The sequence below is a fragment of the Corvus cornix genome, chromosome 5 (assembly GCF_000738735.6).
Source record: "Corvus cornix cornix isolate S_Up_H32 chromosome 5, ASM73873v5, whole genome shotgun sequence".
Taxonomy (NCBI): domain Eukaryota; kingdom Metazoa; phylum Chordata; class Aves; order Passeriformes; family Corvidae; genus Corvus; species Corvus cornix.
The window spans coordinates 37,475,789-37,502,576 of NC_046335.1; the positions used below are offsets into that span (position 1 = coordinate 37,475,789).

General features: G+C 42.6%; 3 protein-coding genes across 10 annotated transcripts in view; all 3 read right to left on the minus strand.

Moving 5' to 3' along the window:
* Window positions 1-24: 24 nt before the first annotated feature.
* Window positions 25-11,291, minus strand: LOC109143406 (acyl-coenzyme A thioesterase 1-like). Of its 2 annotated transcripts, XM_019280735.2 has the most exons (4): window positions 10,813-11,291; window positions 9,250-9,452; window positions 7,588-8,217; window positions 25-110 (listed from the first exon to the last, which is right to left on the minus strand). In XM_019280735.2, exons 1-3 carry the CDS (start codon window positions 11,264-11,266, stop codon window positions 7,615-7,617), a joined length of 1,260 nt encoding a protein of 419 aa, XP_019136280.2. In that variant the 5' UTR covers window positions 11,267-11,291; the 3' UTR covers window positions 25-110; window positions 7,588-7,614. The 2 variants fall into 2 exon arrangements, with proteins under 2 accessions (XP_019136280.2, XP_019136273.2); XM_019280728.2 differs by lacking the exon at window positions 25-110 and having other exon boundaries at window positions 7,134-8,217.
* Window positions 11,292-12,443: 1,152 nt separating this feature from the next.
* Window positions 12,444-21,977, minus strand: JMJD7 (jumonji domain containing 7). Of its 2 annotated transcripts, none has more exons than XM_039551916.1 (8): window positions 21,391-21,977; window positions 20,494-20,647; window positions 19,333-19,586; window positions 18,799-18,855; window positions 18,302-18,397; window positions 15,933-16,009; window positions 14,705-14,864; window positions 12,444-13,067 (listed from the first exon to the last, which is right to left on the minus strand). In XM_039551916.1, exons 1-8 carry the CDS (start codon window positions 21,665-21,667, stop codon window positions 12,979-12,981), a joined length of 1,164 nt encoding a protein of 387 aa, XP_039407850.1. In that variant the 5' UTR covers window positions 21,668-21,977; the 3' UTR covers window positions 12,444-12,978. The 2 variants fall into 2 exon arrangements, with proteins under 2 accessions (XP_039407850.1, XP_039407851.1); XM_039551917.1 differs by lacking the exon at window positions 21,391-21,977 and adding an exon at window positions 21,234-21,324 and having other exon boundaries at window positions 12,867-13,067.
* A 177-nt stretch (window positions 21,978-22,154) lies between these two features.
* The window catches only part of MAPKBP1 (mitogen-activated protein kinase binding protein 1), a 102,523-nt gene continuing 97,889 nt past the window's right edge, over window positions 22,155-26,788 (minus strand). For all 6 annotated transcript variants that reach the window (XM_039551910.1, XM_039551912.1, XM_039551906.1 and 3 more), the window contains one exon: window positions 22,155-26,431. In XM_039551910.1, coding sequence (XP_039407844.1) covers window positions 26,138-26,431 — 294 coding nt within the window. In that variant the 3' untranslated portion in view covers window positions 22,155-26,137. The remainder of the gene's footprint in view (window positions 26,432-26,788) is intronic.

Genomic DNA, 26,788 nt, shown 5'->3' on the forward strand with positions numbered 1-26,788 from the left:
ACGCTCACCTCTGGCACTGCACAGTGAAACCATCCAGCTGGAACCTGAGCCACGGTGCTTTCACTTGCACATGTCTGGATTCTGCCAGAAGGAGATTTATGCTGGGGACCCTACATTCACAGAAAAAAACAATACAAGTTATTACAAAATAGATTTTTTTAGTCACATAATATCTCTACTTGGAAGTGACCCATAATCTTCTGGTTTTCCTTTGCTTTACACTCTCCATTCCTCCCCTCCTTTCCAACAGACATTTACATGTGCCCACACTCTCGCATACTTCCCTTTATGAGGGGGAGAAATTTAAGAATTGTCACTCCTTTAATGCGCACTTTTTCTTTCTTTTCTTTATATGCACAACTTATATCTCTACTTTGGTTAATTTTTGATTTGTCTAGATGGGTTATGATTTTGATTTTGGATATTTCACATACTGAAACTCCACTGCATGTACTGGACTGGAGTGGAATATTTCTACCTATTTTCCCATCATAAAGTAGAAACTAGGAAAAAACCCACTCATGAGACAGTACTGGGCAACGGGACTTGTAATGGATCACTTTTTAAAAGCTACCATGTTTGAGTTGTATATTTTCTTCCACAGAGATAAAGGATGATTATGAAATTATTTGATAAGAAGTATTAAAAATAATTTGTGAGAGTGTAAGACACAATAAATTAGTGACTACAGGCATTAAACTTTCACTGATCACAAGAACTAGATGTAACTCAGACTGAGATGGACAAGAAGTCTTTCAGGAGCTGTAACAGGAATATCACTATGGCAATCATAATCAATTTTTTTATGGTCACATTTTAACAAAATTACTTTTGTGGTGAGTTTTGATTTAAAAGGCAAAATCCCTGACCCTGATAAAATCTAGACAATTTTGAAATAATTAACTTCCCTTTTCTATGGGGATGTTCCTGACAAATTAAATCTACAGATTCTTCTGCAGGATGCTATTTTGCCCTTTCTCTTTCCTTTTTTTTTCTAAGACAATGGGAGTCATAGTCAAACTATCTGATTATTGCAGATGTTACTTTTAATCAAGTACAACCAAAGCTGTTCCATGCATTACTTTTAGTAATGGCAAACTCAACTCGAAATGAAAAATGTGAAAACAACAGCTACATCAAGGTCTCCTTGGAGTAATTCTCAAAAACTAAACTAGGCCAAAACTTAAACTAACAAAAACTACTTCAAGTTAACCATTAGTCCACACTGAATGACCCATGTAAATGGCCATCCACTCCCCAAATCTCACTTTCTGCTGCTAAGGTGCCACACATGGTGCACTTTTCAGTGTCCCTCATCACACACAAAACATGCTGCATACAGTCATTTGCCATGGTAAATATACTGAGCATGTCCCATTCTCAGTGCTAGTAGCAGAGTTCCTCTATGGTTTTACAACTCTTAGACTGGCAGAGACACTTCATTGTACCCAATCCGCACTGCAGAGCTGTCCTTCTGACCTACCTAGAGGTTGTTTGCTAGAAACAAAACCAATGTGAGGTAATTTCTCAACAAGATGACATAATATTACCTAGTCTTCAGTAAAAGCATCGTGGTTTCTCACTGCCAGTGTTATCACACACCCTTCTGGCTTTGGCCTTAGGTACTGCTGAGAGTGCTCCCCCTCCACCAGCACATCATGCAAAGTGGTTGGAACTGGAATGGCCTGGTTTGTGGTCAGTGGGACAGAAACAAAACTGTCAAAAAGAGAGGGGAAAAAAAGAAAGCAGACCTTATGCCCTCAGGTGAGGGAAGACAGCCATAGAAAGAACAAGGTTCCCTAGAAGACTTGCAAGAGCAGAATTGCCCCTGCACACCACTGATCTAAATGGAGCCTAGGAGGTCTCAGCTTTACAGGGAGTGGTATGCAGACTGCCACGGAAGCAGTAAATTCTGGGCTGTTTCAGCAATTCATTGCGATTATTTCCACCAAAAAGTACAGACCACTGACCTCTTTTCCTTCTGCTACAACACTAGTGACGTTGTTAGGTATCAAAGGAGTCTTCCTGCATCAAGATGATGTATCTCTGATCTGAAATGATCCAGAGATAGGAGAATGGCTGGAGTCAGAGCACTGGGCAGCCAAAATCAATCCATTTTGAGTTAGTGCTGGATGTTTGAAAATGTCAGACTGCCACTGTCCAGGGACAGACTCCTCTAGATGGCATAGGATTATTGATTGAACACTATCTTGCTGAATTCATAGCATATTAAAATTATAGCAGAGCATTTGAACTTGCTCTTATAGATGAAAGCAGAGATATGCACATGCTCTGTTCCTATCCAGGACATTTCCTTTGAACTATCTATCCAGCTCATCTCTAATCTGACATTAGTATTTCACAATTTTCTCTCCACTGTCAAGGATCTCAATCCTTCAGGACACCAGATCCACTGTAAACAGGAGCAGCACACAATGAGCCACCAACCACTCACTTCACTGGATACAGAAATGGATCATGATGTAGAATTAGCTGGACTAGTTATTACAAACATAACTAAAAACTGTACTTACTTATCTTGGCAGGGTATTGCTCACCCCTGTTTCTCTTGATAACCCCCTGCATGCTCCTGCTGTTTCCTTCTTTGAGCCAGCAGAACATTTTAACCTTCTTTTTGTTTTGTTTTGTTTTCCACAGGATTACCTCTTAGTTAGATCATTAATCAGAAAAAAAAGGCAAGGCTGCCCCTCTGTGCAGCACGGTATTCTTAAAAGAATTAAAAAAACATAAACCCACACCTTTCACTGAAATGACTTTAATGCAAACATAAATTTCCAGTCTAAATGCAAAATGTTGAAAGTTCAGCAGCTTACGTAATTGAAAAGATACAATCCTAAATAAAGAGAATGTAACTAATTTAATTATTTTTCTCTAAGTGCTATCCAGAGTCAGGTTTAATGCAAATTTTGCACAGACAATTTTTTAAGACTCAGCATTTCTAATTTTTATCCCGGACAATGAAAAATAGCAGGGATATTTTGCAATAAATTCTGCAAGGAACACTAGTTCATTGGCAATATTAATCTTTCTTCTCCCTAAACTTAAACAAAGCATCACTTTCTTTGTGCTTAATACTACATTTGGCTCAGATTCCATTTCTTAATAACATCTACAGAGCACTAAAAAGTGCAGAATAGTGATTTTTTTTTTTCTGCAATGGTAGAATTATAAAGTTTTTTAGCAAAATACTAATATAGAAAAAATGTTTAATATTTGTATTTTGTCATTAAACATTGTCCCACATCATTATCCCACAGCTTGATAACAAATGATCTGGTAATGTATTGAAGAACTGACTAAGCTTTGAATTTAAACAAAAACCTAAATCTTAAGACTTTCAAACACACACAGGGAACGGAAACCAGAAATGGAGAAAAGTGACTTCTAAATTACACCATACAACATATAGTCTCATCTGTCACTTCATTCCTCCTCTTCTGTGGCCATGAAACAACCTTGCTTGTAGATGCCACCCAGAGACACTGCTTCACCTGAGTCAGAAGCTCTGAGTCTTAGAGAAGCACATTTGCACTGAAATCTCCTTGCTCAGCACAGGCCCTATTAAAATTCTACTGAAGTCTCAAATACCCACCACTTCTGCAGAGACAGCCACTTTTTCAAAGATGTTTCACCTCTTATGCACCTGTGGTTCACTTTTTGCTAATAAAGGCATTTTGACTACTTTCCTCCAGCAGTTTCCTCCAAGTTATACTGTGTGCATATCAAAATGCTTCAGGGTCGGTTATCAATGCAAAGACGGGAAATTTTACAAATGTATTGGGCAAATCAGCACTTTCCATTGCTGCCTGATTCCATGGTAGCTAAGGAAATCATCCTGCCCTAAAAAAGCATTGCAAGATACACTGTTCCTTTATAGTAAACTTGTTCACAGCAGCTTACATGTGGAGAGATTCTCACTTCTTAAGAGACTTGTGACGAGCTTTTCTTATTCTCATAAAAGCAATGTAGTGCAGAGTGCTAAACAGGGGGTAACAGAATCAAGATGAGATCTTTTAGTTCAAGCTAGTCCTCTGATACTCTATTTTATCTGAAGCACTTTTTAATTACAAGCAAATTACAAGAGTGGCTTTTCCCATCCAATTTCTATTAGATTTATCAGTTGAGCTTGGCAGAGGATCTCTTGCAGCTGAAGGTCTATTATCTTAAATTAAATAATAACTTTCACATTGTTATTGAGTAATGTTGTCTCTATTCAGCAGGCCTGGAGAAACTATACAAAGCACTCTGACTCAACAGCCTGCAATTAGTAGAATATTGTCTTGAAAAAAACCCATGATCTTAGCCCTACTGGTCTAAATCATCTCTTCAGCAGAAGAAACATCTAGTAGTCAAAGTCTTCAGCAAAAGGCTGAAGAACATGCTTAAGAACAAGCAGAAGTGTTTTATTGAAATTAAGCCATTTCCAGTTATTTTGTATTAGTCTGACACCAGTTTCCAGTTTCTATTTCCTGAAGATTAGTTTCAAATTTGAGCTTAATTTTAAAAGTATTCCCAGTGCAACTGAGTTGGCTTGAATATTTTCCTGTATGTGACACAGCTGCTCACCTAAATCAGCCTTTTCAGTCTTTCTTGTCAGATGCAATCCAAGTGATAAATAAAGGGCTTTTAAGTGGATAGCAATGCTTTCATTCCAGAGCAACAAAAGAAAGAGGTCCTGTGTGCTGTCGTCGTCGATGGAGTCACCAGTTAGCTCCCTTCATCCTCTATTTTCAACACTGTTTTCCATGAACGTGACTGCTGAATGTGACAACACAACAACTGGATGAAAGCATCACTGACCACACTGTTGATTTACTGATGGAAAGTATTTTTATTTGTAAGGGTAGTTTCCTATAGATAATGTATTTTCTTGGAAGCTCACAATTTTGTAATTCAACATATAGATCTGTAAACTGCCCATTGAAGGCTAGGAAAGCTTGGTTTCCCCTCAGAAGGGATTAAAATAGACATGAGTTATCCCACAGACTAGAAGACAGCATACTGTTTTGTATAAACCTCACTGTGTTCAGTAAAAACAAAAGAACATAATTACTCATACCACAGAGAAACTCACAGCCTAAGGCCCTGAGTCTGAGGAAAATGTGGATGAGCAGCCCAGGGTTTTTTGACTGCTTCAGTAAAACAGAAAAATGAGGGAAAAGAAAATGTCCCTTACTCAGATGGAACTGCTTAAATGTGTTTGACTTTCTTTGTTGCTACATGTTAAACTGCTGCCAGGTCCAACCCACTTGCTAAACATCTGGAACAACCACAGTCCGTGCAGGACATAGGCACACAAGGGACAGACAGAAATCAAGGAACAGGCAACAGCATAAAACTTGATGGAAGACCAGTATGAGTGAGGAGGAGAGGGATATGCCCACTCTAACCTTCAGCTATGTGGTACCCCATGTACCAGTCTGAGGAACAGGGGAGGTAAGAAAAATCAGAAGCACCTGAAGGGGCACAGTCTGTGTTGAACATATTGTATGAGAGAGTCCCCGGCCTGCTGAAGCTCAACATGCTCATTTTGAGTAACCATTGCTCCCTGAAGCAAGAAAACTGAGGACATGGTTCTTCCCTCAGCAGGATCCAGGCTCCTACAGGGCTTTCGTCTCAGCAGGAACTGGAAACCAGGGACTACACTGTCAAAAGCAAAATCTTGCTGTCTCGGTGCAACGCAAGGCTTCCAGCTACTGTTGTCAGGGTGCAAGTCTTGACTGTTGCAGGAGAGAAAATTTGCTCCATGGATGCCATTTGATATGTAGCTGCTGTTTGCCACTATCCCACAAAAGCACAAGGTAGATTACAGCCCCCTTAGCAGGTTTGGACACTGGTAAAATGTGAGAAAATGCACATTCTTCCCAGAAGGTGAGGTCAGTCCTCTCTTGAAGAGTGGCATTTCTTAGCTGTCACTGAGCCCACAGCTGTCTGCTATAGTGGCAGGACCACTGAGAGCCCACCTCACTGAGAATTCAGCAGCAGCTTTATTGTCCCCCCCCAAAATGGAGACAAACTAACTTTCACCATATGAGAGCAAGTACTTGGCATACATGTATCACCCTCATCTTAAGCACTGAGCAAAACTGCAGACTCCATCACTTCTCGTCCCAACAGGAGGTGAGGACTGCTGCTCATGAACTCCTCAGTCGGGTGAAGCAACAGCTTGTGGCTACACCAGGATTGTTCCTTAATGTATTGACAGGTGTAAAGACGGTTGAAAGCTTCATTCAGATAATCTCAAGCAAACAGTGCATACACACATACAATGCACATTACACTTACTGAGCAGCGCAGCGAAAACTTTACCCCAATATATAACTTACATGGAGTCAGCAGGAGATACAACCAGAGTAACCTGGGTAAAATTCACTTCTGGGTTTTGAGGTACCAGAAAAAAAATGTTACCACTGCACTTCAGATTAAGCCAGAAGAGTGCCTCTTCCCTTAGCTGAGATCAGAACTACTGTGTGGGAACCCAGCATGCCGAGAATATTTCTCTGCCTGTTTTGAAGGGTTCTTACCCCCCTGAACAACACTGTTCTAACCTCCAACCTTGGAAAAAATTACCAACGGTCAGACAAGAACTAGAAAATACAGTGGTGTAAATTAGGTGATAGACTACTATGTAAGATTGTCACAGGGTGAAAAATTTAGAGGTTTTGGGCTTCGCTTTGTAGTAAACAGATAAGAGTAAAAAATATCAAAATGGAGGATTGTTGCTGTTCTCTAAACCTTCTTCTCCTTCTTCTACTACTCCATGTTCTGCAGTAAAGTAGTTTGGAATGATTGGATAGAGAATTCCACAGTTCCTGCCCGCGTTACTGAATAATTGGTAGGAAAGTGAAAATAATATACGTTTTTAGTAACTATTGGTTAAATTATCTTTAAAAGGCTGTGCAAATCTTGATAATGAGAGACCTCACTCCTGCTTTCTGTGCTCTATGCTGTACCTGGGTCACACTAGTGGCTCTGTTCCTCTGATAAGACTTAATAAACAACTATCTGGAAGCATTGAAACTCCAGAAAAAGTCTCGGTTTATCTTTGAAACTCCTTGCAAGGACTTTTAGAAAATTCTCTCCCATCAGGAGGGATTTGATTTATGGCACGGTTCAGTGTCACTACTGCAACCTTTTTACTATGAAATGGGAGACAACAATATAGTAGGAGGAAAGGTAAGTGTACTAATGTGTTGTCCAACAAAAGTGCTGTTTGTATCTAGGTTAGTTAAAGGTGCAAGACTAAACAATTCAATGGAAAACTCCTGTGAGAGTACTTCCTTTTATGAAAGGAGAGGGTTGCAGATTGAGGGCAAAGACAGCTCAGCACAAATGCGATACAGATAATGGGATGCTGGGTTTTTTTTAGACTACAGCACACAGAAAGACCAGATGGTGCCAATATACAGTGAAGTTGGGGCCAGAAGTCAACTGAAATTCAACTAAAAACTGGGAAATTATTTGGGGAATGAAAATAAGCAACTATGCAACAGCGGGTTTTACAGGAAGGCAGTCCAGGAAACTTCTGGTGAGTTTTCAAAATCCAGCAAGTGCTGAAATACCAACCCTGGCCAGCACCTTTGACAGCTTCCACTACAGCTTGCTCTTAGGGATGTCTGAGTCCATCAAATGTTGCCAGAAAAAGGCCTGTATCCTGCACCATGCATCTTCTTGGGCTTTAGCATGCTCTCTCCACTGCCCTCCCCAATGCACCAACATCCCAAGCACCCTGTGGATGGAAACTTTGCACAGAGGCAAGTATGGTGGCTCCAAGAGGTGCCCTGCTCCAGAATAGGAGTAGAACTCCACTTCCCGACCGTGCTGCCGAAGGCGCTGAACAGCATCCCGGCAATAGAGGTCACTTTTCCAGTTCATGTCATCCAGCCCAGACAGGAAGAGGAATTTGGCTAAGGACCTCTCCACGGGAATGCGACAATCCCAAGTTGCTGGGTCCGTGTGATCATCTAAGACATCTGAAAAATCTACTAGTCCAGACTCATCACTGATCTTCATCCTCCCCAGGTCATATGGGTGGACAGGAATAGTGAAGCCATCCCCCTTCAGGGGAATGAAGGAATTAAAACTACTTCCAGATATGCTGACAGCTGCCTTGATGCCAGGTAGAAATGTGGCCATGGAAAGGGCTAGATCACCTCCTTTAGACAAGCCCAAAACACCAATCCCAGTATCTTTCACCTGAAACAGAATTATGGAAACAGTATTATTAACTACTCTTTATTTCTTTATCTCCAGTTCTGCTTTCTCACTCCTTATCCAACAAAGACCACTCAAAATTTGCCCCTTCCCTCTCTCTGTTCAGGTTATATTACTCCCTCATCCATCCCCACTGCTGTGCCTCCAAAAGAGTGACCATGAATTCTACAGCTCCACAATGTTTCTCCTCCTGTAACACGTTTCCCTCCTGGTGACCTGTATAGACAGTGTCTTTGCACCCTCCACATCCTGGCTTGGCCAGCTCTCTGTATGGTGTCTTTTACAGCTCCTCTCTCCAAGCCACTTTTTCCTGGGTTTACTTGCATTGAATTTCTTTATTGCAGTTTCTTCTATACTCTCCTACAGCTGACCTGTTATTTTCTGTTTTGTCTTGGAAGACATAATGTTCATTACACCTCAGGCTAAGTGAGCCCAATAGCTGTTTAAATCAACTTATTTCTAGTGAAGGCCCTTCACATTGAATTCTAGTTTTTTTCAGAGCTCTATGAGGAACAAGACAAACAAGCAAGGCTGAATTCTGCTCTCACACTGCCTACAATCCTGGTGTCCATGTGACAGAAAGTAAATAACTTTGCAAAATAAATACACTTTAAATAGCATTCCATTAAAATTGATTTCTACTTGATTTCTTTTGGCCACTTTTGGGTTAAGTATGATGATACATTGCCATAAAGTGTCTTTCTTGTCCTACACACTTGTTCAAACACAGCTTCAGCTTCTTAAGATATGCCACGCCTCCAGTGCTACAACTGTAAGTGATTCTGTTGTTACATTACTGTCCTGCAAAACTTACTCAGAATCAAAAGCATGTAATGTCTCAGAAACAGTAGAAAAGCCAATGGATTTTTTTTCCCTTCTAAAATTTTAAAAGATGCGAAACTAGTAAAAAATTACTATTTCCTCCTTAAGCAATTTTGTACTTCTAGTCCAGGAACCAATAAGAAAACTGGATAATAGTTTCCAACAGGAAGAGCACCATAATTTGTCTCTTACCTGCTGCTGCTTCCGCAAAAAGTTCACAGCCTCCTCAAAATAGCTCAGTTCAAGAACTTCTGGCATAGCAGGGATATCTTCAAAGGACATGTAAGCAAGAGCCAGAGTCGCAAAGCCTCTGCTAGCCAGGAGACTTGCTCTGTATTCAATAAGACCTCCTCCAGATCCATACAAATCAATAAGTCCAGGGAATGGGCCAGGTCCTGCAATGAAAGGAGGGTGTATATATAACCAAAAAGTTCCTACAGGTGTCCTTTTGTGGTGCCCCCTCAGCACACATCAGGAGCGTAGATATCAGAAGAAAATCATCCTCTGAAGCTTTCCATGGTGGCTATCATTCTCAGGAACACACAAAATGACTGTAAGGACATGAATTTGCATCTTTCTTTTCTCTCTTAGGACCTCATTATAGGAAGCTCATGTTGGACATTCTTCTCTCATCCTGAATTTCATCTGTCATCGGCCTACAAGTCCTCAGGCCACTGAGGATCAATGAACAAACAGTATTACTGCACGAGTGGTAATCCATCTTCCTTAGGAACTATGCTAGCAGATATGCCATGGAGGGGATACTTGGGTTATGAAAGATACTCACAAACACCAGCACCAACCCGTGCCAATTCAGGCTTCAGTAAGATCTGGGTAACTACCCCTGAGCTCCTCAGCTCTCCTGCAGCAATAGGACCTTCCTTTCCTGATGCTGCTCTACCCATTCTCATGGTCAGATTTCCCTTACAAGATGTGACATTGCTGCAGCTGCAAGGGACTGTTTGTTAATTACAAAGCAAGATAGCCATGTTTAAGTTCCATTCAAGGAACAGAAACACTTCAGGGCTTAAAGCAGCTTTGCACAGGATCCATTCTCAGCACTATTTGTGTACAGCGTTGTGAAATATGGCACCTGCTTAATTAAAGATCATGCTTTTCCCATTTGTCTCCCATCTTCCTAAGTATTCCATGCAGTCCAGCTGCTCAATCAGGTCAAAACTTCTTTTTTTTGGCTTTTCCTTAGCTAAAGAGAGACAGAGAGAGAAACAAGTCCAGCGCCTGCAGGAAGATCTGTAGCAGCTGCTGAGCACATGGTTCTTCAGCCTAGGCTGGCTGCAGCCTGAGTCCAGTGCTCCCACCATGCCTCCTTATTCACTCCACGGCCAGAGCTGTCATGCATCACAGCTCTGCCAAGGACCAGGGGCCTCTTTGTCCTGTCAGCTAAACAGAAAAGCTAAGAAATAAACACTTTTTGACAGAGGTCTCACTGCAGGAGACGTCAAGACACTCAACTAGAACAACCATGAGACACTCTGTGTGAGCACTGCTGCCCTCCCTTCCTCCCTGCACCACCATACCCCCGCCTTGGCCCTTGCCCCGCCAGGCAACACCTGCTCCTCTTTGCTCTGCTGTGAAGTATCTGGACTTCAAGTATCCAAGTATCTGGACCAAGCACAGGCTGAGGGAAGTGTTAGCTGAGGCTTTGCTCTGGGTTGCTGAGTGCATTCAGGGACCACGGGGCATAACACATGGTGTCAGTCACACCTGGAAAACCGGAATGGAATTAAAACTCACCAGGAGGGAGGAAGAGGGTTGCTCTGAGACGACCTTCTCTGACAGAAATCCTCTTCACCCCCTCTCCTAAAAACCATCGTTCATTGGTGCATTTTCCCAGCAAGTGGCTCATGTCTCCATGGCCCTCGTACACCTCCAAGTCCACACAGAAAGGAGTCAGGACGTTCCTCTTTGCCAGCCGCTTATGGGGCGTTTTGGACTGCAGAGCCCAGAGCAGCCCCATCGGCTCCACTCCCAAATAGCTGCCCCCCAGCGCTGGGGAGCGGCTGAGGTCGAGCTCCCCGCTGCTCCCAGCTCTGTAGAGCGCGTGGGCTTGGAAAAGCTCCCCGCTCTCGTCCACCAGGCTGGCTCGGAGGGTGACCGCCTGCTGCGGCTGCAGACCGGCCACACGGATCTGCACAGGGTCATCGAACAGGCACCTGGGGGAAGGCAGGACGGACACCCGCACCGCCATCCCAGCTCGGCTGCACGGAGAGCTGCGGCCCTTCTCTGGGGCGAGGCACGGGCCGCCGAAACTGCGCGCGACACGACCCGCAGCAGCCCGTCCCTTCTCGGCATTAAAACCTGTGCCCGAAGTCCAGGAGGAATCACCGTCACCACTTCCTTCAGTCGGCCAGCACGGGCTGCTGGGAGACGTAGTTCAGAGCACGCCTGCCTCCAGACCCTCCGGCACGGCGGCACGGTGACACCTGCCACTTGCACGGGCACAAGCTGTCACTTGTTCTTGGCGAGTGCTTTTACTTTTGATTAGAGAGAGAGACTAAATTAGAAACCCCAAGGCAGCAAAAAGAGATATCCAAATTGCTACGTCCCCCCCGCCCCCCAGCTGCTGGAAATTCCAGATTTGACTGCAGAACTGGCTTGGGAGCCTTTGCCAAGGCACAGTAAACACAAACAAGCTAGAAAGCCTAAGAAGCATGACATCTTAATCTAGCCACAAAACAAAGCCTGTTCTTAATCCCTCTCGAGCTTTCTGCAATTTCTGGAAAAGCACCACAAGTTCAAATGAAACTTTTTGCTATAACTATGGTTCTTTTAAAAAGCAAAAGAAACAAAGTAAAACAATTACTATATTTTTCTTCCCAATAATTAGTTTCCCCCATACGCTAATGTTTCTAAGGAACTGTTTGAAGATTTGACAATAAACACCAGCTCTTGGTTTTCATAAACAACAATACTACATTTTTGCAATGCCTGTGTATTTAATAGCCTTCTAGTCCTACCCTGGAGGTCTCAGACATGTGAGTAGTCTCATCCCATTCTGTGGAAATTATGTGGAATTATGGCTGTTTGAACCAAACCCCTGGTTCAAACAATTCGCCTGACCATGCGCTAAGCAGCAATTAATGGCAAAAAGAATGAAACAATCAATGAGTTTACAAGCTGCAGAATCACACCTCATGCCATGAGACCACAGATAATACGCAGATTGACTGCAGATCTGGCAAAGCAACTCTAAAATCGTCCCTCAGGATGCAAGAGTATGCAGCTATGATTAAATACAACAGTGAAAATAAATTAAAAACAGCAATAAAAACATGTAGCTTAACACGGAAAATAGCCAACATTGACTTTTACATGTCCTCCAGCCATTATTTACATTGAAAAAAAGAAACAAACTAGTACAGAAATAAGCTTTTAAACTGACCTATTTATTGCAGAAGTTGTAGTTTCTCACCATCAAAACACCACAGCCACTGAACTTAGAGAATTATAACAGGACAGACTTTTGCCTTAAGTAGAATGCATATGTTGGACTGATGCAGCCTGATGCACAGGTGGGTGACAGAGCAGATCCTTCCTTGTCCACTTGGGTTGTTATGAAAACAATCTGTAGATCTGAACAAATACTCAGGGCTTCCATTTTGGGATTTTCAAAACCTGGATTGCCTCTCTTCAAATTTTATTTTGCTTACCAACACTGAGGCAACATACAAAGGTCTAAAAATCCTATTATCAAAGTTCTACTTACAAGCCAAAAAATCTGGCCAATTGATCTGGAGTCTGAAATCAAGCAAAATAGCCATGATGTGTTTGGGAGGCATTGCTGACGATAATTTAATGTTCCGTTCTTTTTGTGGGAATCATGTTTGTACTCCAGTCACAGGTGCTGATGATTGTATCACATCAGAAACAGACATCACAAGCTCAAGTCTCCCACCTTTGCTATAGCATTTTCACAGTTTTTGTGAGACAATCTAGTAGTTGATAGTAGCTGTACTTAATGTCATATTCCATGTCATACCAATAATTCACTGAGGAGACAAGAAAAGGGAAAAACATTTTAAGGCCAGAATGCAATGATTTACGAATGTGTTCATAGAGTGCTTTACACAGTTCAGTTAGCACAGGCTTTTCCTTATTACTGACTGAACTTTGAAATGAGCAAATCTTTGACTGCAGCCAAAAATAATGTTAGCAAACAATGGAGTTCTTCAGTAATGCTGCCAACACAACTCTGTCTTAACCCAAACCAACTTCAGACTGTGTACTGGAGATTCATTAGAGCAGAAGCTGGAAAAATGCTTAGGTACAGAAAATGTAAGCTTCCATTTAGACAAAAAATACCAAACTGCCAAGTTTAATATCTGGATGGGAACCTCTCTTCTTGTGTAAAGGATGGCAAATTCACCACTAGTTCACAGTGGTCGTCAAGTAGACAGCACTTTAATTCTGCTTCTCGTGTTAATTTTGGGGTATGTCTCCTAGGAAAATTAGGCTATCCACTGTAATATTGTACTGTAATATTGTACCAATGCTTTTTGGAGGAGGATATGCTCTAGCTTCAGACATTCACTGGACCAGACCCTGAGAATATTGATTTTTCAAGTCTGTACTGCAGTTAACAGACTAGAGGACAAATAAACTCTGTGATTTCTGATAAACAGAGGAAAAAAAAAAAAAAAAAAAGAGTGGCCAGGGGCTTGCAGCTGGAAACAACTCTACTATTTCTAAAAATTCTTGAAGGAAATACTGCTTTACTGCTAGCTTGTCTTTTTATCACAGAATCACGAGAACTGAAAAAAAGGGTTTGCAATATTTGCAGTGTTACACAAATACTGATGTTATGCTGTTCAAAATACTTTTTTTCTTGAACAGCATTATCAGGATTATTCCAGATAAAGGACAAGCAAAAATTCCAGCAAAATCTCTTCCTCAAACCTTGCAAAACTTGCCCAACATAACAATAAGACTTTGCACCATCCCCACCCCTCCGTATGTACCAAATGAGCAATGCTGGAAATTCTGGAATTCACTCGGGGAGAGAGGGGAAAAAAAGAGATAGGGAGATTATGATAAATCCTACAAAGAAAGAGATAACAAGACTTTTGGTAAGTGCAGGGGGACAGCAACACAAACACAACCTTATCAGCAAGGCAAGAGACTGCGTCAGAGCAGATTTCAGCTCATGAAAACAGAGTATCTGTTGTGTCTATATTCTTGCCTAAGTCGTTCACTTTCTAGTTTCCTTTTCTTCCTGCAGCTTTTCTTTTGCCATATGACAACAGCACATGCAACATGCAGTTTCTTTGCAAAAGGGATGTAGATAACCAGTTGCAGTGAGCAAGCTAGACAGACAAACTGCTTAGCTTCATGTCTCAAACAGAAACTGGATCAGGTTCACTGCATTAGCTATCCTTCTCCAGACTTGACAACTAGAAGACTTTGTCTTCTGCTACATCCCTAGCACTTGTCAACATAGCTACAAATTATAAGCAAAACAGGCTGCAAGAAGGCAGTCCCATGGGACCAGTCAAGATTGTTATTCCCTCCTGCAGAGTGGCAGAAAACCTTAAAGGAACCTTTGGTCCCACTGATGCTTTGCTGTGAGATACCTAGCTGTACACCCACCATAGTTCAAAAATGGATCTGGAAATTGTGTCTATTTTACCTGCGATACAGCCATGTGATTGCTGAACATGATGGAACCAGAGAGAAGGCAGATACAACATCTCACCAGCTTTCACTGTACACTGCAAAGGTTTTGCCTGAGCATACTCTGGATACAGTTCTAGATCTGGGTTCAAGGGGTCCAGAGGGATCCAGGGCACCTAAAGGCAAAAGATCATGTATATGGTACTGACCCTGACAAAAAATTACAGCAAGCTTCCAGAAAAACAACTGATAATCAAACTCACTAGGTTACAAAATATGTACTTTGTCTAGCAAAACATGTACAGTTACACAGTTTTTCACATTCAACTGGGAATAGGTCAAGGATGCAAAAATGTGCCTCCTTCAGTGACACATTTCTAATTAGGGAAAAGGCAATAAATGTCATCCATGAAGTTGCAGTCTCGTGGCATACTTTCAAAACACCTCCAGCCCCTGAAGTTACTTGTTCCTCCTGCATTCAGTACTTAGATATTTTATCTGCACCACTCTTTTTAGAAATTCCTTTCTTCTTCTTAAGCTCTCAGGTCTAATTTTTACTCACAGCAGCTAAAACACCCCTTCTTGCTGGGAAGTCCCTCTAGCCTGCATTAATTTTTTCTCTGCCCTACAAAATTATAAACCTCAGCATTCCAACCTTACTGCATTACAGCAATGAGATTCCATAAGCACCACTCTGGAAACAGAGAACAAGCCCCGGCTCAAGTTCTGTTGTAGCATTACTCATACTTTGCAGAGGGATTAGATTCTAGTGAGGTTTGTAAAGTAAATGTTTAGTCCAGATCAAAACATTTTAATCAAATAAATATTGCTACTAGTAAGAAAATACAGTTTATTCATTCAGAGAGGTATGTTTTATTGCACTGAGTGATTCCACTGTAGACCTGAGTAGAGGGCCAAAAGAAAGTGAATGTAGAGGGGTCTACTTCAGGGATAATGCAATCACTTCCTTTATTGTTGATGCATTCAAAAGTTCTTTAGTGGATCTGTTTAAGTCTGGTGCAAGGCAACACTTTATGATATTAATGGTTTCAGGTGTGCAGTAAAAATTTTTTTCTGGAAGCTGAGTATCCTTTGCCAATAGTAAAATACAAGTGAAATATCTGGGCATTCTCTTTCCAGTAATGAAGTATTTCTAAATATCAGTCAATATGCTTAGTTTGAGGGCTCAGCAATGCCCCAAACTCTCCCTACTGTATTAACTGCATTCTTTATAAAATTTTTACCTTCTCTGCAGTCTTCTCATCCACAATTTCAAATGAACCATCTTCTGATACGTGGTAGGTTGCTGGCTGATAGAGCTCTGGAACCAGAGAAAGAATTAAATGACACCATTCAGAGCAACAAACGGCAGTGCATGTCACACTTTCACCAAGTAAAAGAAAAATTAAGACAAAACCATTTTCAACTTACAGTATTCACTATCCTTCCCTTTTTCCATTTCAAATTTTATCTAGTTTCTTAATATACTTTTTTTTTAAGTCAGTCTGTATACTAAGCTGCCTTCCTGTTTGGAACTCTAACCTTCTTTCTTCTCAGAAATTACTCTCTTCCAATCCCATTTGTACCCCAGTCCTATTTTGTTCCAGTAACTGTCTTCTTTCCTTTTCATAAGTCATAAATGCACCCCTGACTTACACATCATTCTACAGTTGGGTATATCTTCTTAGGCCAGTCTACCAAAGAAGAACTCACAAGAGTTATTAGTTGCTTGTGGCCAGCCTTTCACTTCTAATTTTAATTGATAGGGCTCATTAACTCCTTCAGATACTGCCGGTTGCTTTTGTTTCATTGCTTCAGCACATGTGGTTTCCTAAGCCCTCCCTTGGGAGAGTTTCTCTCCATTAATTAACCTAATGCTCAAAAAGATGGAATTCTATTTTTACTACACACTCTGAAATGTAAGCATTATCTCAGTTCTATGCTATAACAGTAATTTGTTTTACAAAGCAGGACTCCTATCACACGCATGGATTTCATACATTCACATATATACGACACCACCTGTCCAAGAAAGACTGAGGAGCTGGGGTTGTTCAGCCTGGAGAAGAGAAGGTACTGGAGAAACCTCCTTGTGGCCTTCCAGTACCTAAAAGGGGCTTATAAGAAAGACAGAAAGACTTTTTACCAAGGCCAGGACAAGGGCTAATGGTATCAAACTGACACAGGGTAGATTTAGATTATATAAGGAAGAATTTTTTTACAATGAGGGTCATGAGGCGCTGGAACAGATTGTCCAGAGAAGTTGTGGATGCCCCGTCCCTGGAAGTGTTCATGGTCAGGCTGGATGGAGCTTTGAGCAATTTGGTCTATTGAATGGCAGGGGCATTGACTCAATGATCTTCAAGGTCCCTTCCAACCCAAACCATTCTGTGATTCAATGACTTCAAGGTTGTAAACAAAATAAAAAGAGTGTAAATAAAATATTTTAGCAGCACAGGTCTAGGCAAAATTATATTTGGATCATAGAGCACTCTGCATTCACTTAATCTGATGGTTTGAAAGTCAAGGAATGGGAAAATTAAGGCATAAACTTAAGCTATCTATCTTCTAGACAACACAGCAACAAAAACTACTGCTGTGCACATAGGAAAGCAACATAAAGAAACAGAAAACAGGCAGTGTGAAGCAAGAATGCTGCCACAAGAATCTCTTTTTTCATTTCTCAGTTTTCAGAGATTCAGTTAGTAGCTTGAATATTTCATTAAAATACAGCTAAGTTTTTAGCTTCCTGGCTTTTTTTCCTAGAGAAAAGCAGGCAGGAAGAATCCAAACTTCCAAACCTGTAAAACATCAAAGATGACATGCTACAACACTGACAAAATACTTAAATAATTCAAATATTCTAAAGCTGAAGAGACTGCCATGAGTATCACAGAAACAATTAGGTTGGAAAAGACATCAAGAGATGAGATCTGAGATCACCTGAGATCATCAAGCTATGACTGAACACCACCTTGTCAACTAAACCATGCACTAAGTGCCACCTCCAGGCACATGTCTCCACCACCCCCCTGAGCAGTCCATTTCAATATCTAATCACCCTTCACATGAAAAAATTCCTCCCAATGTCCAATCTAAACCTGCCCTGGGCACAACCTGAGACCATTACCTCTCATTCTGTTACTGGTTGCCTGGGAAAAGAGCCTGACCCCTACCTGACTACAGCCTCCTTTCAGGAAGTTCTAGAGAGAGAAAAGGTCTCCCCTGAGTCTCCTTTCCTCCAGGCTAAACAACTCCAGCTCCCTCAGCTGCCCCTCACAGGACTTACCCTCTGAAACCTTCACCAGCTTTAATGCCCTTGTCTGGATTCGCTTCAGCATCGAAATGTCCTACCTGAATTGAGTGGCCCACAACTGGACATAGAACCCAAGATGTGAATCAATGAGCCCATTACTTTACTGGACTGGAAAACCTAATCTCAGAATAACATTTGTATTACAAACTACCTGCTGCACAGGATAGAAATACACTAGAAAGTGTAAGACTGCATAAACATCAAAATGTTATCACTGCTTCCTTTTTTGACATCTTTCAGTGTTTTAGTCTGTCCTCTTTCCAACCTCCAGACATATTGCACAGCAAAATGCTATACCGTATGGGATGAAGGGACGGTCACTTGGTGGATGCAGCAGAAAATATTTCTCTCCAGATACCACACAGTACAAGTTCTCATAATGATCTTTATGTACTAGGATTGAGAAAAAAAGAGAAATGTGGAGAAAGAAAATCAGTGCTATTTCCTTCTCTGCAGAACCTATAGTAAACTGAAAGTGTCAGCTTCCCCTATTATTATCAGGCTGCTTCGTCCTCTTGCAGCGAGTGGGAGAGGAAAGTCACAATATCATGCTGCAGCAAATGCTGAAGCAAATTGTCAGTGCCTTGCCTGACACAATGCCAGGTAGATGCACCCAGAGACACAGCAGCAGGAGGCTGCAGAAGGGCGGAATAAAAAATGCAAAAAAAGCATGTTAAAATAGAATTGCCTTGTCAGAAAAACCACACCATCCTCCTGAGCCACTAACTCAAAACATGCCAGCTTAAACCTATGCTGAAATCACCAGAAGATTTACAGTGCCATAGGATACATACAAGATGTCACAGCAGCTGACTCCCCAAGCCAGAAATTCACAGCATCAGGCTTCTTCCCTGTATGGTTAGGGAAAAGAGATATGATGTCAACAACAATGAAAAATTGTGTCATTTTAAAAAGCTCTTCAAATAATTTTCTGCCAATTTCTGTCCTGTAACTTCATTCATGACAGGTTTCATTGCAAATAGCGCTCTGTGAACAACAGCAACCTCCTTCTACACTGCAAACACTGAGCCAAAACACAGCTCTAGATCAGAGAAAAGCCACTCCATGTAAAGAAGTGTTACATGATGTTTTTTCAGTTGTGAGGGTCCCAATACACAATAGAGATACTGATTCCAGAGTAATCCAATGCCAAAACTTGGATTACACTATTATGTATTTTACCATTCCTGCTTTCTAAGAGGATGAAACCAAACTGAGCTGTGGCATTCAGAAAGAGAACAAGCATTCACCATGTAGTACATGTAGTGTGGTTGTTTTAAAGTTTCATGCAAACTATTTACTGAATATGTGAGAAATAGAGGGTTTACCCAGTGCCTCACTCATCCATGGTATGTCAGGCTGCACATCACAGACAAGTTCAGGGAACTCCTCGGTGAGGTTTGAACACTGCTTCTGCACATAGAATACGTTGGGAGAAGTCACCTTCTTCTCCACAATGTCCAAAAAGTCCATAAAAGGCATTTGGCGCTCCTCTGGCATGACAAAACGGTCCTGAAACACTGCATCGGCATAACCATTTGGTGTCACTGCCACACTCACCACCTTGGGACCTACTACCTCCCTGCAAAACAAGTCAAGGGTTTATATCCAGACCCACAGTTAGCTCATACAGCACATACTGGTTATTTTAAAAACATGTTTCAAGGGCAGCAAAAATAAGATGCCTGTCTTTCCATGGATGGGTGTCTCTAGATTAGATTTTCTGCTGTCTGGTAAGGACTCTGGCATTCTGCTCCAATTTCTCCCTGCACTCAAGGCAACTCTAGTTTCTTTTTCCTCTAAATTCTCTCCTAACAGGACAGTTCACAAAGGAGCTCCCTTTTCCTCCATGCAGACAGAGGGCCGTCTTCAGCCACTTCTTTTCATCAGTCATGGCACAGCTTGATATTATTGGGGCCATTCAACCCAGCCAAGTCCAAGGGTGCACATTTTCGAAAGCAATTGAGCAGGGGGTGGACAGAAACTGATAGATACAGACCCCATGAGGCTAACACTCCTTAGTTCCATAAGATCTTTAGCTTTAAACCCCACAGAATTAGATCTGCCCCACAGATTTTAGGTCAAACCATAAATTCTCTCTTAAACAAGGAATTTTCTTTAAAATTTCAGTCATTGTTAAAATGCTCATCATTTAGTTTTTTGAAGAAAACAAGCCGTGCTCAGTCACAAACAAGCCAGTCTGTTTTTACAGCGTTACAGCCCCACTCCAGCTGGCTGGGTTTCAATAGCTGAGTCTTTTGTCTGCACACAGCCAAAACACCTACCCCACCTGCCAGCATTGGAACTGGTACGGCAGTAAGTGTGCAAGGAAGACACTTACACCTGATCTTGGGAAGACTGAACACCCTCACACAGAGCCAAGAAGGAATCTGAGCTAATCTTACAAATAAAAGCAAAGATTAACCAAGGGGTTTTTAGTGAGGTCACCTGAAATTGAACACCAGTCCCGCTCCACAGCTCGCTCATACCTGAGGTACGCTGAGGTCCATTTCTTCAGAGCTGGCCAGTGGCTGATGGCATTGCGAATTATACAGGGTTTATTCGGACTCACCCACTCTCGATAAAACTGCAGCGGGGAAGGAGGCCTATCAAGATAGGGTATGGACTCCGGCCAGCCCAGCTCTGTCCAGGCAAACGATAAACAGTGTTACTCAGCATCCCGAGACAAGCACCTCCTGCCAGCACACAGGCTTCATGCGCCACACCACGCTGATACCAAGCAGTGTCCCCCACGGATCCAGAAATCGCTCTGTTAAAACCCAGAGAGTATTAGGGGGGTTTCAGAGCCAGATGGAAACCTCAGGCCAGCGCCTGAGGATAAAGTGATAAAGGGCCTGTGCTATAGGAGGTGCACCTCCCATACAGAGGTGGTACTACAGGATCGTTTTTTGGAAGCTGGAATAGTGCTTTGTTTTGCTATTTTATACTCGAGAAACAACCATTAAAAGACCGTTTTCTCGGGTTTCGCTTTCTTTTTGCGGCAGCCTTTGCTTCACCTTGACCTCGGAGCCATCATGCTGGCAGCGGAGTGGGTGCCGCGGTTCGCCCCCCGCCGCTGCCGCTCGCCGAGGCGGCCGCGCCGAGCTCTGCTCCCACGGGCGGGCGGGGCCGGGCCCCGGGGAGGCGGCGGGGCCGGCCCAGCACCACTGCCCGCCCCGGGCGGGGTCACCGCGGCCTCCCCCTCCCCGCTCCGCGCTCCGGCGCTCACCGCGGGCCTCCCGGGGGAAGGCGGCCAGGCAGCCCCTCACGGCCCGCAGCGCCGCGCCCTCCGCCATGCACAGCCCGGCCCGGCAGCAGGCGGCCCCGCCGCCCCCGCCCTCCTGCCCGCCCCCATCCCTGCCCACCCCTTCCCCCGGAAAACGAACCTCGGGCGCAGCTCCGAGGGAGTCCCGCAGCTCGGTAACAAATGGTCACGTTTTTATTGAAACAGTTTAAGACACGAAGTACAAATGGATACAGAGTTAAAAACAGCTCCCGCGGGAGCCTCACAGTGGAAAAAAAAAAAAAAACAAAACAACAACAACAAAAAAAACCCCAACAAACGGAATTTTTAATTTTTTCCCAAATAATAAGTAAAAAAAAAAAAAAAAAAAAAGGACAAAGTATTATTTTACCTAAAGCCAAAAGTATAAAAACACGCATTTATAAATAAAGCGGGGGGGGTGGGGTGGGTTGTTTGTTTTGTGTTTTAGAAGAGGGAAGGAAAGGGCAGTGCGGGGGAACAGGGGTGAGGAGGTGCCTGCCTGGAGCGAGGGCGCAGGAAGGACACGCGGGGCGGACATGGCTTGTTCCGAAGGCGGCCGCCCGCGCGTGTCCCCCGTGGTGACACGAACACAGCCCCAGCGCCCCGTGTCATTCACACGCACGATCTCAAACATGGGACACGCCGGACCCACCCAGAGAAGGAAGCACCTGCTCTCTCGGGGGACTGCTAGACCTGTCTACCATTTCAATGAGGTTTTATGTCATTTAGTGTCCTGGATGCTACACATCCAACGGGGTGGGGGGAAGACACTGTATACATGCATGAATTTACCAAGGGTGTTTAAATACCTGCATTTCTTTTTTTTTTTTTTCTTATATATAATTATATACATATTTGTTCTTTTTAAAAAATTAAGTTGGTATGTTTCTACTCCCGGAAAGAAACGTCCCAATTCCTCTGAGTCATGATGAAGTCTGCAAAACGGGGAGGCTGGGAAGGGGGCTGCTGTAAGGCCATGCCCCATTCATCCCCTGGGAGGTCGCATGGAAAGGAGAGGACAACCTGAGAGAGGAGGTGGAAGAAATGCGGACTCCCATACACACAGCTCCTGGGCGCTGCTGAGGGATGAGGAGGAGGAAGGTGTTACCTGCCTGCAGCAGGAAATAAAAGAGTTTGCTGCCCTCTCAGGTTGCAGCCCTTCCTACTGTCCCAGTTCAAGAGAGCCCCAGAACAAACTGAGGCCTTCCACAGGCAAAGCAGTACTACTTACAAGATGGAAAAGAAACCTAAAACTTCTCATATTGATCAGGAATGTTGGGTTGAAGGGGGAAAAATATATGTAAAGAGGATAGGTAGGTCAAAATTATTTTTTCAGGCTTTATGTTAAACAAATAACTTATCTTAATTACAGGTATCTTGCTGTGCCTATGCTAACACCCACACAAACCAGTAAGAGGGATCATGAACCATTAAGAAGGATAGACTCAAATTTATTACCTCCTCCAACAAACCTCCTCACTTCCCAGGCAGTTACCATTCATTATTTCTCTACCTGGCCCAATGGACAGCCTGTGGTGAAACATGTTCACAAGGTGCAAATGCAATGCATTTATGCTCTCTTTGTTCTGTAAACTAGGGGTTTTAGGAATATTTCCTACTGCCAGCAATAGGAAGTTAGCAGGGAAGAATTAGTTGGATCAGTCTTAAATCATAAAGAGCAACACTATCTCCTCACCCCTCTCAGCAACAAACTTGTGGCACCAGCGTCTCCTTTACTGGGCTTCTACTACTCAATTCAAAACATCAAAGCCTTGAACAAGCAGCTCATGATTTTGCCGTTTAAGAAAAAAATAGTTGCTTAGAGAACCGCAAGAAGCAAGAGGCTCAATAGAACATATTTTAAAACAAACTCCTTCCAATTCATTCTTCAATTACAGCTCACCATCTCAAAGTCCTATATCTACTTTCCCAAAACCTTTTGGTACTGTATCCTTCACAGGTATTGGCCAAATGGTGTTCCTCAGACCAAGACCATCTCTACTTCTACTCTATTTTCCTAAGTCTTCTACATATACTATTCTAAATTTATTTTAAACTACACAACTATTCTCCAACTGATCTACTTGCCCAATACTTTTCTTGCCATCATTCTGATCAGATTTTACCTCTGGTTTCCTGTATACAGCCATGATCTCAAGTAAAATCCATTCCAGGAAACAAAACCCACTCTGATCAGCTTAAAAATCAGATTTGCTTCACACAACTTATTTCCAAGGAGCTTTGTTTCATATGTCTATGCCAGCTTTGCTGGTTGTTGCCCTTTACCTTCGTGGTAATTTCATTCTCACCACTGGCTCTTCTGTATCATCTCTGACCTTTTTGTCACTATCTCAAAGTTTAAATTATAAAATGGTATAAAATTGCACAAGGAAGTACTATAAAGAACCCTCAAACCATTATCAACAGTACCGAAATATACCTGGGTTCAAGGGACTGCTATTTTTCCTGAGTGTCTTGTGGCCCCAGTACAGCAAGAAATTTCCTGTATACTAGGACATATGTTCACAGTCTGAAAGTGGAGGAACTGGTCACCTCAAAAGCAAGCTTGACCCACGCTAACTCCCATCACAGATCCAACATGACTGTCATCACACATTCCACTCATGGCATCTCCAGCTCACCTTTTCACTCAGAGAAACTGCCAAAAATTTCCTCTCTGGTTTCCAACTTGCCTTCCTTTGCAAAACCTGTCTGTGCAAGAGAAGCTGCTCATGGGATCAAGCACACCAGCTGATTCAGCACAATACAGTGCAGAGACAGGACTAGAAAATAACCCCTTTAGAGTTTCAGTACAAGACCATGGAAGTAAAGGTTAGCAAGGACACCTGAAACATGATTAGGCAGATTTCAATTACAGGCAGAAGTAGCTGGAAAGCTCTCCAAGAGTTCCCTATACTGCCATGTCCTGAAGCACTCAGTAGTGATCAGGCAGCAAACCTGGGGATCACAGAGAGATCTGGGGAGAGACAGAACTGCAGATTATTCAGCCCTAGAGTTACTCACGAGAAACAGGTTGTCCTATGCCAGCCTGGCCAGACCAGTAGAAAGAAAGGCTGCACTGCAGATCTGCAGTCACAGAAAGACAGAGAAGCCAACAGACCACATTTCCAAGTGCCACAGGATTTCAGACAGAAGCAGCCAGAACAGTAAAATGAAAGAAAACTGCTTCCACCCTGTAACCTGTGCAACCAAATGATGCAGTCTGGCTGCCTCTGACTGATTTCCACAGATGCTAGCGGTCTGTCTCCCACCAAAGGCTTGTTGCTTGCATTAGGTTTATGAACTGGGATTACACTGCTCTGCCTTAAAATAAATGCAAGACAGACTGGAGATGGAAGAAATAAAACATTTTGTGTATTTGCCCCTGTTGTTGAAAGGAGTGGGAGTAAGGGGGAAGGTGCTGAAGAATTTCATTGGTTTAATTTTTTTTTTCTTAGCTTATATCATTGACCTAAAAACATCACTGGACAATTTTAAGCCACAACAGACACAAGTTAGCATGGGTTTAGAGAAGCTCGACAGGGCAAGAAGAATATTGCACATAAAAATGCAAGAAGAGAAGATTTTCTGTTTCTCAGACCAGAAATTCATGAAAAGCAAAGAGGCTGGAGAAATGGTCTCATTTGAAAATATCTCATTTGAAGTTCTTAGGAAATAATTTTCTGAGGAGATTTGAAACAGCTTTACAAAAGGCAAGAGAATCCCAGCCTTCTTGGGATGTAAATATCCTGTTTTCCTGTAAAGGCAAGGAGAATTCATTTCCCTGTCACAGAGAAATGAACAAATGACACAGATGACCCGTGGCACCAAAGATCTCTCAAATTCAGAGTCACACTGTAAGAGATGGAAACCAGCTTTTTCATGTCACTTCTCCACAAATAAATCATAACATCAAAGTCAATATCCAACTCCTAATCATGCAAGGTGGCTGAAACAAACTTTAGTATTGTATCTAATTTCAATTTTTAAAATGTCTGCAGAAAACCCGGTCTGAAGTATCAATGTAACATCAAATTCCAGATTAAAAATACTACTAATGAATTCATAAAGTAATCTCCAAAGCACGGCCCAAGGCATACAGAGCCTTTCCCTGGAGGTGAATGCAGATAAAATACAGTGCGGGGACTGTCTTGACACAAGAGGAAAGCAGACAGGGTTGTCATAACAACAGCAGGATTACTACAGGGAACAAAACTAAGGCAGGAAAAGCAAGAACAGCAAGACAAGATCTAAGCAAAGAACAGTTCATTAATTGCACAGACACTCCAGCCTGTCTCCCTGTTGGGGGTTTATAATACAGATTGTTTCTCGCTGGGATATGGCAAAGGGATTGACAGTTTTTTTAAAGGACAAAGATAACAGCCACAAATGTGGCATAGAACAACAGTCAAGAGAAATAAATTAATAAATAAACCCATTAAAAGTCTGATTCTTGATTCTCATGAAGTCTCGGAGAGGAAGGGATTGGCTTCACATGGACTCCTTTGCTTTTAGTCAGCAGTTCAGAATTTGGATAAACTGGATTTTCTTTGTCTTTTTAGGTGTCAAACATCCTGACCTCCTGGCTATGAAGAAATTTCAAGGCAATTTCTCCAAACTCCTCTTTCAAGACTTTGTTTAGAGACAGGAAGTTGAAGACCATTGGGAAACAAATGCTAAAACTGTGGCCAGCACATTGCTAAGAATTGGAACAAGTCAGTTGTTGGAGCCTGAGGAAATCAATTTATAAAGGTATCCCCACCAGCCCTAGACCAGCTGATGGTAGGTAGCATTGGTCTGAAGCTCTCTCTGTGGTCCTCTCTTGTGATTACTTCTGTGTATTCACAAACACCTGAAAGCCACCCCTCTTAGAGTTTTTTGTCCATGCGTCGTTCCACAGCTTGCAGCAATAGCTCCGAGTACTGTTCCAACAAAGCTAGTGTCTGCTCATCTCCTAAGCTCTTGGGACTCGGTAGATTGGCACCACATCCCTCATTCAGTGGGCTACTGTTATCTTGTGGCTTCACCGGTGCCTCCTTATCTTTTGGAAGCTCTTCTGCATCCTTCAGAGAGTCCAATTCTTTCTTCATTGAGGAGAATGTCTCTGTCAGGAGGCCTGCTATTTTATCTTTGTCAGTAGAAGATTCTGTATCATTTAATACCTGAAAACAAAGAGGGGGGGAAAAAAAAAAGAATGCATTGGGGTTTAGGTAGAGCACCAAGTAAGCCATTTTAGCCCTTTAGGGAAGTGATGCCATAAAGACTTGCAGACCAAGTCTACTTTTCTTCAAAATTTGAGATTGCCTATTTAGACATATTAGCAGGATATGCATCCAATAGTCCTAGCTGCAAAAAATCCAAAGGCATTACTCCAATAGGACAGATATGGGAAGCACATTTTTGGGTAGTGTTCCCCTTATAGTGGGCTTAAGGAGGTACTATGTCTCCCAGCTGCAGCACAGGGCCACAGTCTCCAAATGCAGCTGGTCCCAGGAACAGAGCAAGGTCAGAGAGCTGAT

Excerpts from the sequence above, each read along its gene's own strand:
- LOC109143406 (XM_019280735.2), bottom strand. The coding sequence starts at position 11,266 with ATGGCGGTGCGGGTGTCCGTCCTGCCTTCCCCCAGGTGCCTGTTCGAT. Across the intron at positions 9,453-10,812 it reads AACCCTCTTCCTCCCTCCTG|GACCTGGCCCATTCCCTGGA; the intron begins GTGAGTTTTAAT and ends CTTTCATTGCAG. Across the intron at positions 8,218-9,249 it reads TTTTGCGGAAGCAGCAGCAG|GTGAAAGATACTGGGATTGG; the intron begins GTAAGAGACAAA and ends ATTCTGTTTCAG.
- JMJD7 (XM_039551916.1), bottom strand. The coding sequence starts at position 21,667 with ATGCGTGTTTTTATACTTTTGGCTTTAGGTAAAATAATACTTTGTCCT. Across the intron at positions 19,587-20,493 it reads TGGACCTCAGCGTACCTCAG|GGAGGTAGTAGGTCCCAAGG; the intron begins GTATGAGCGAGC and ends CTTGTTTTGCAG. Across the intron at positions 13,068-14,704 it reads ATCACATGGCTGTATCGCAG|TGAATTATTGGTATGACATG; the intron begins GTAAAATAGACA and ends TTGTCTCCTCAG.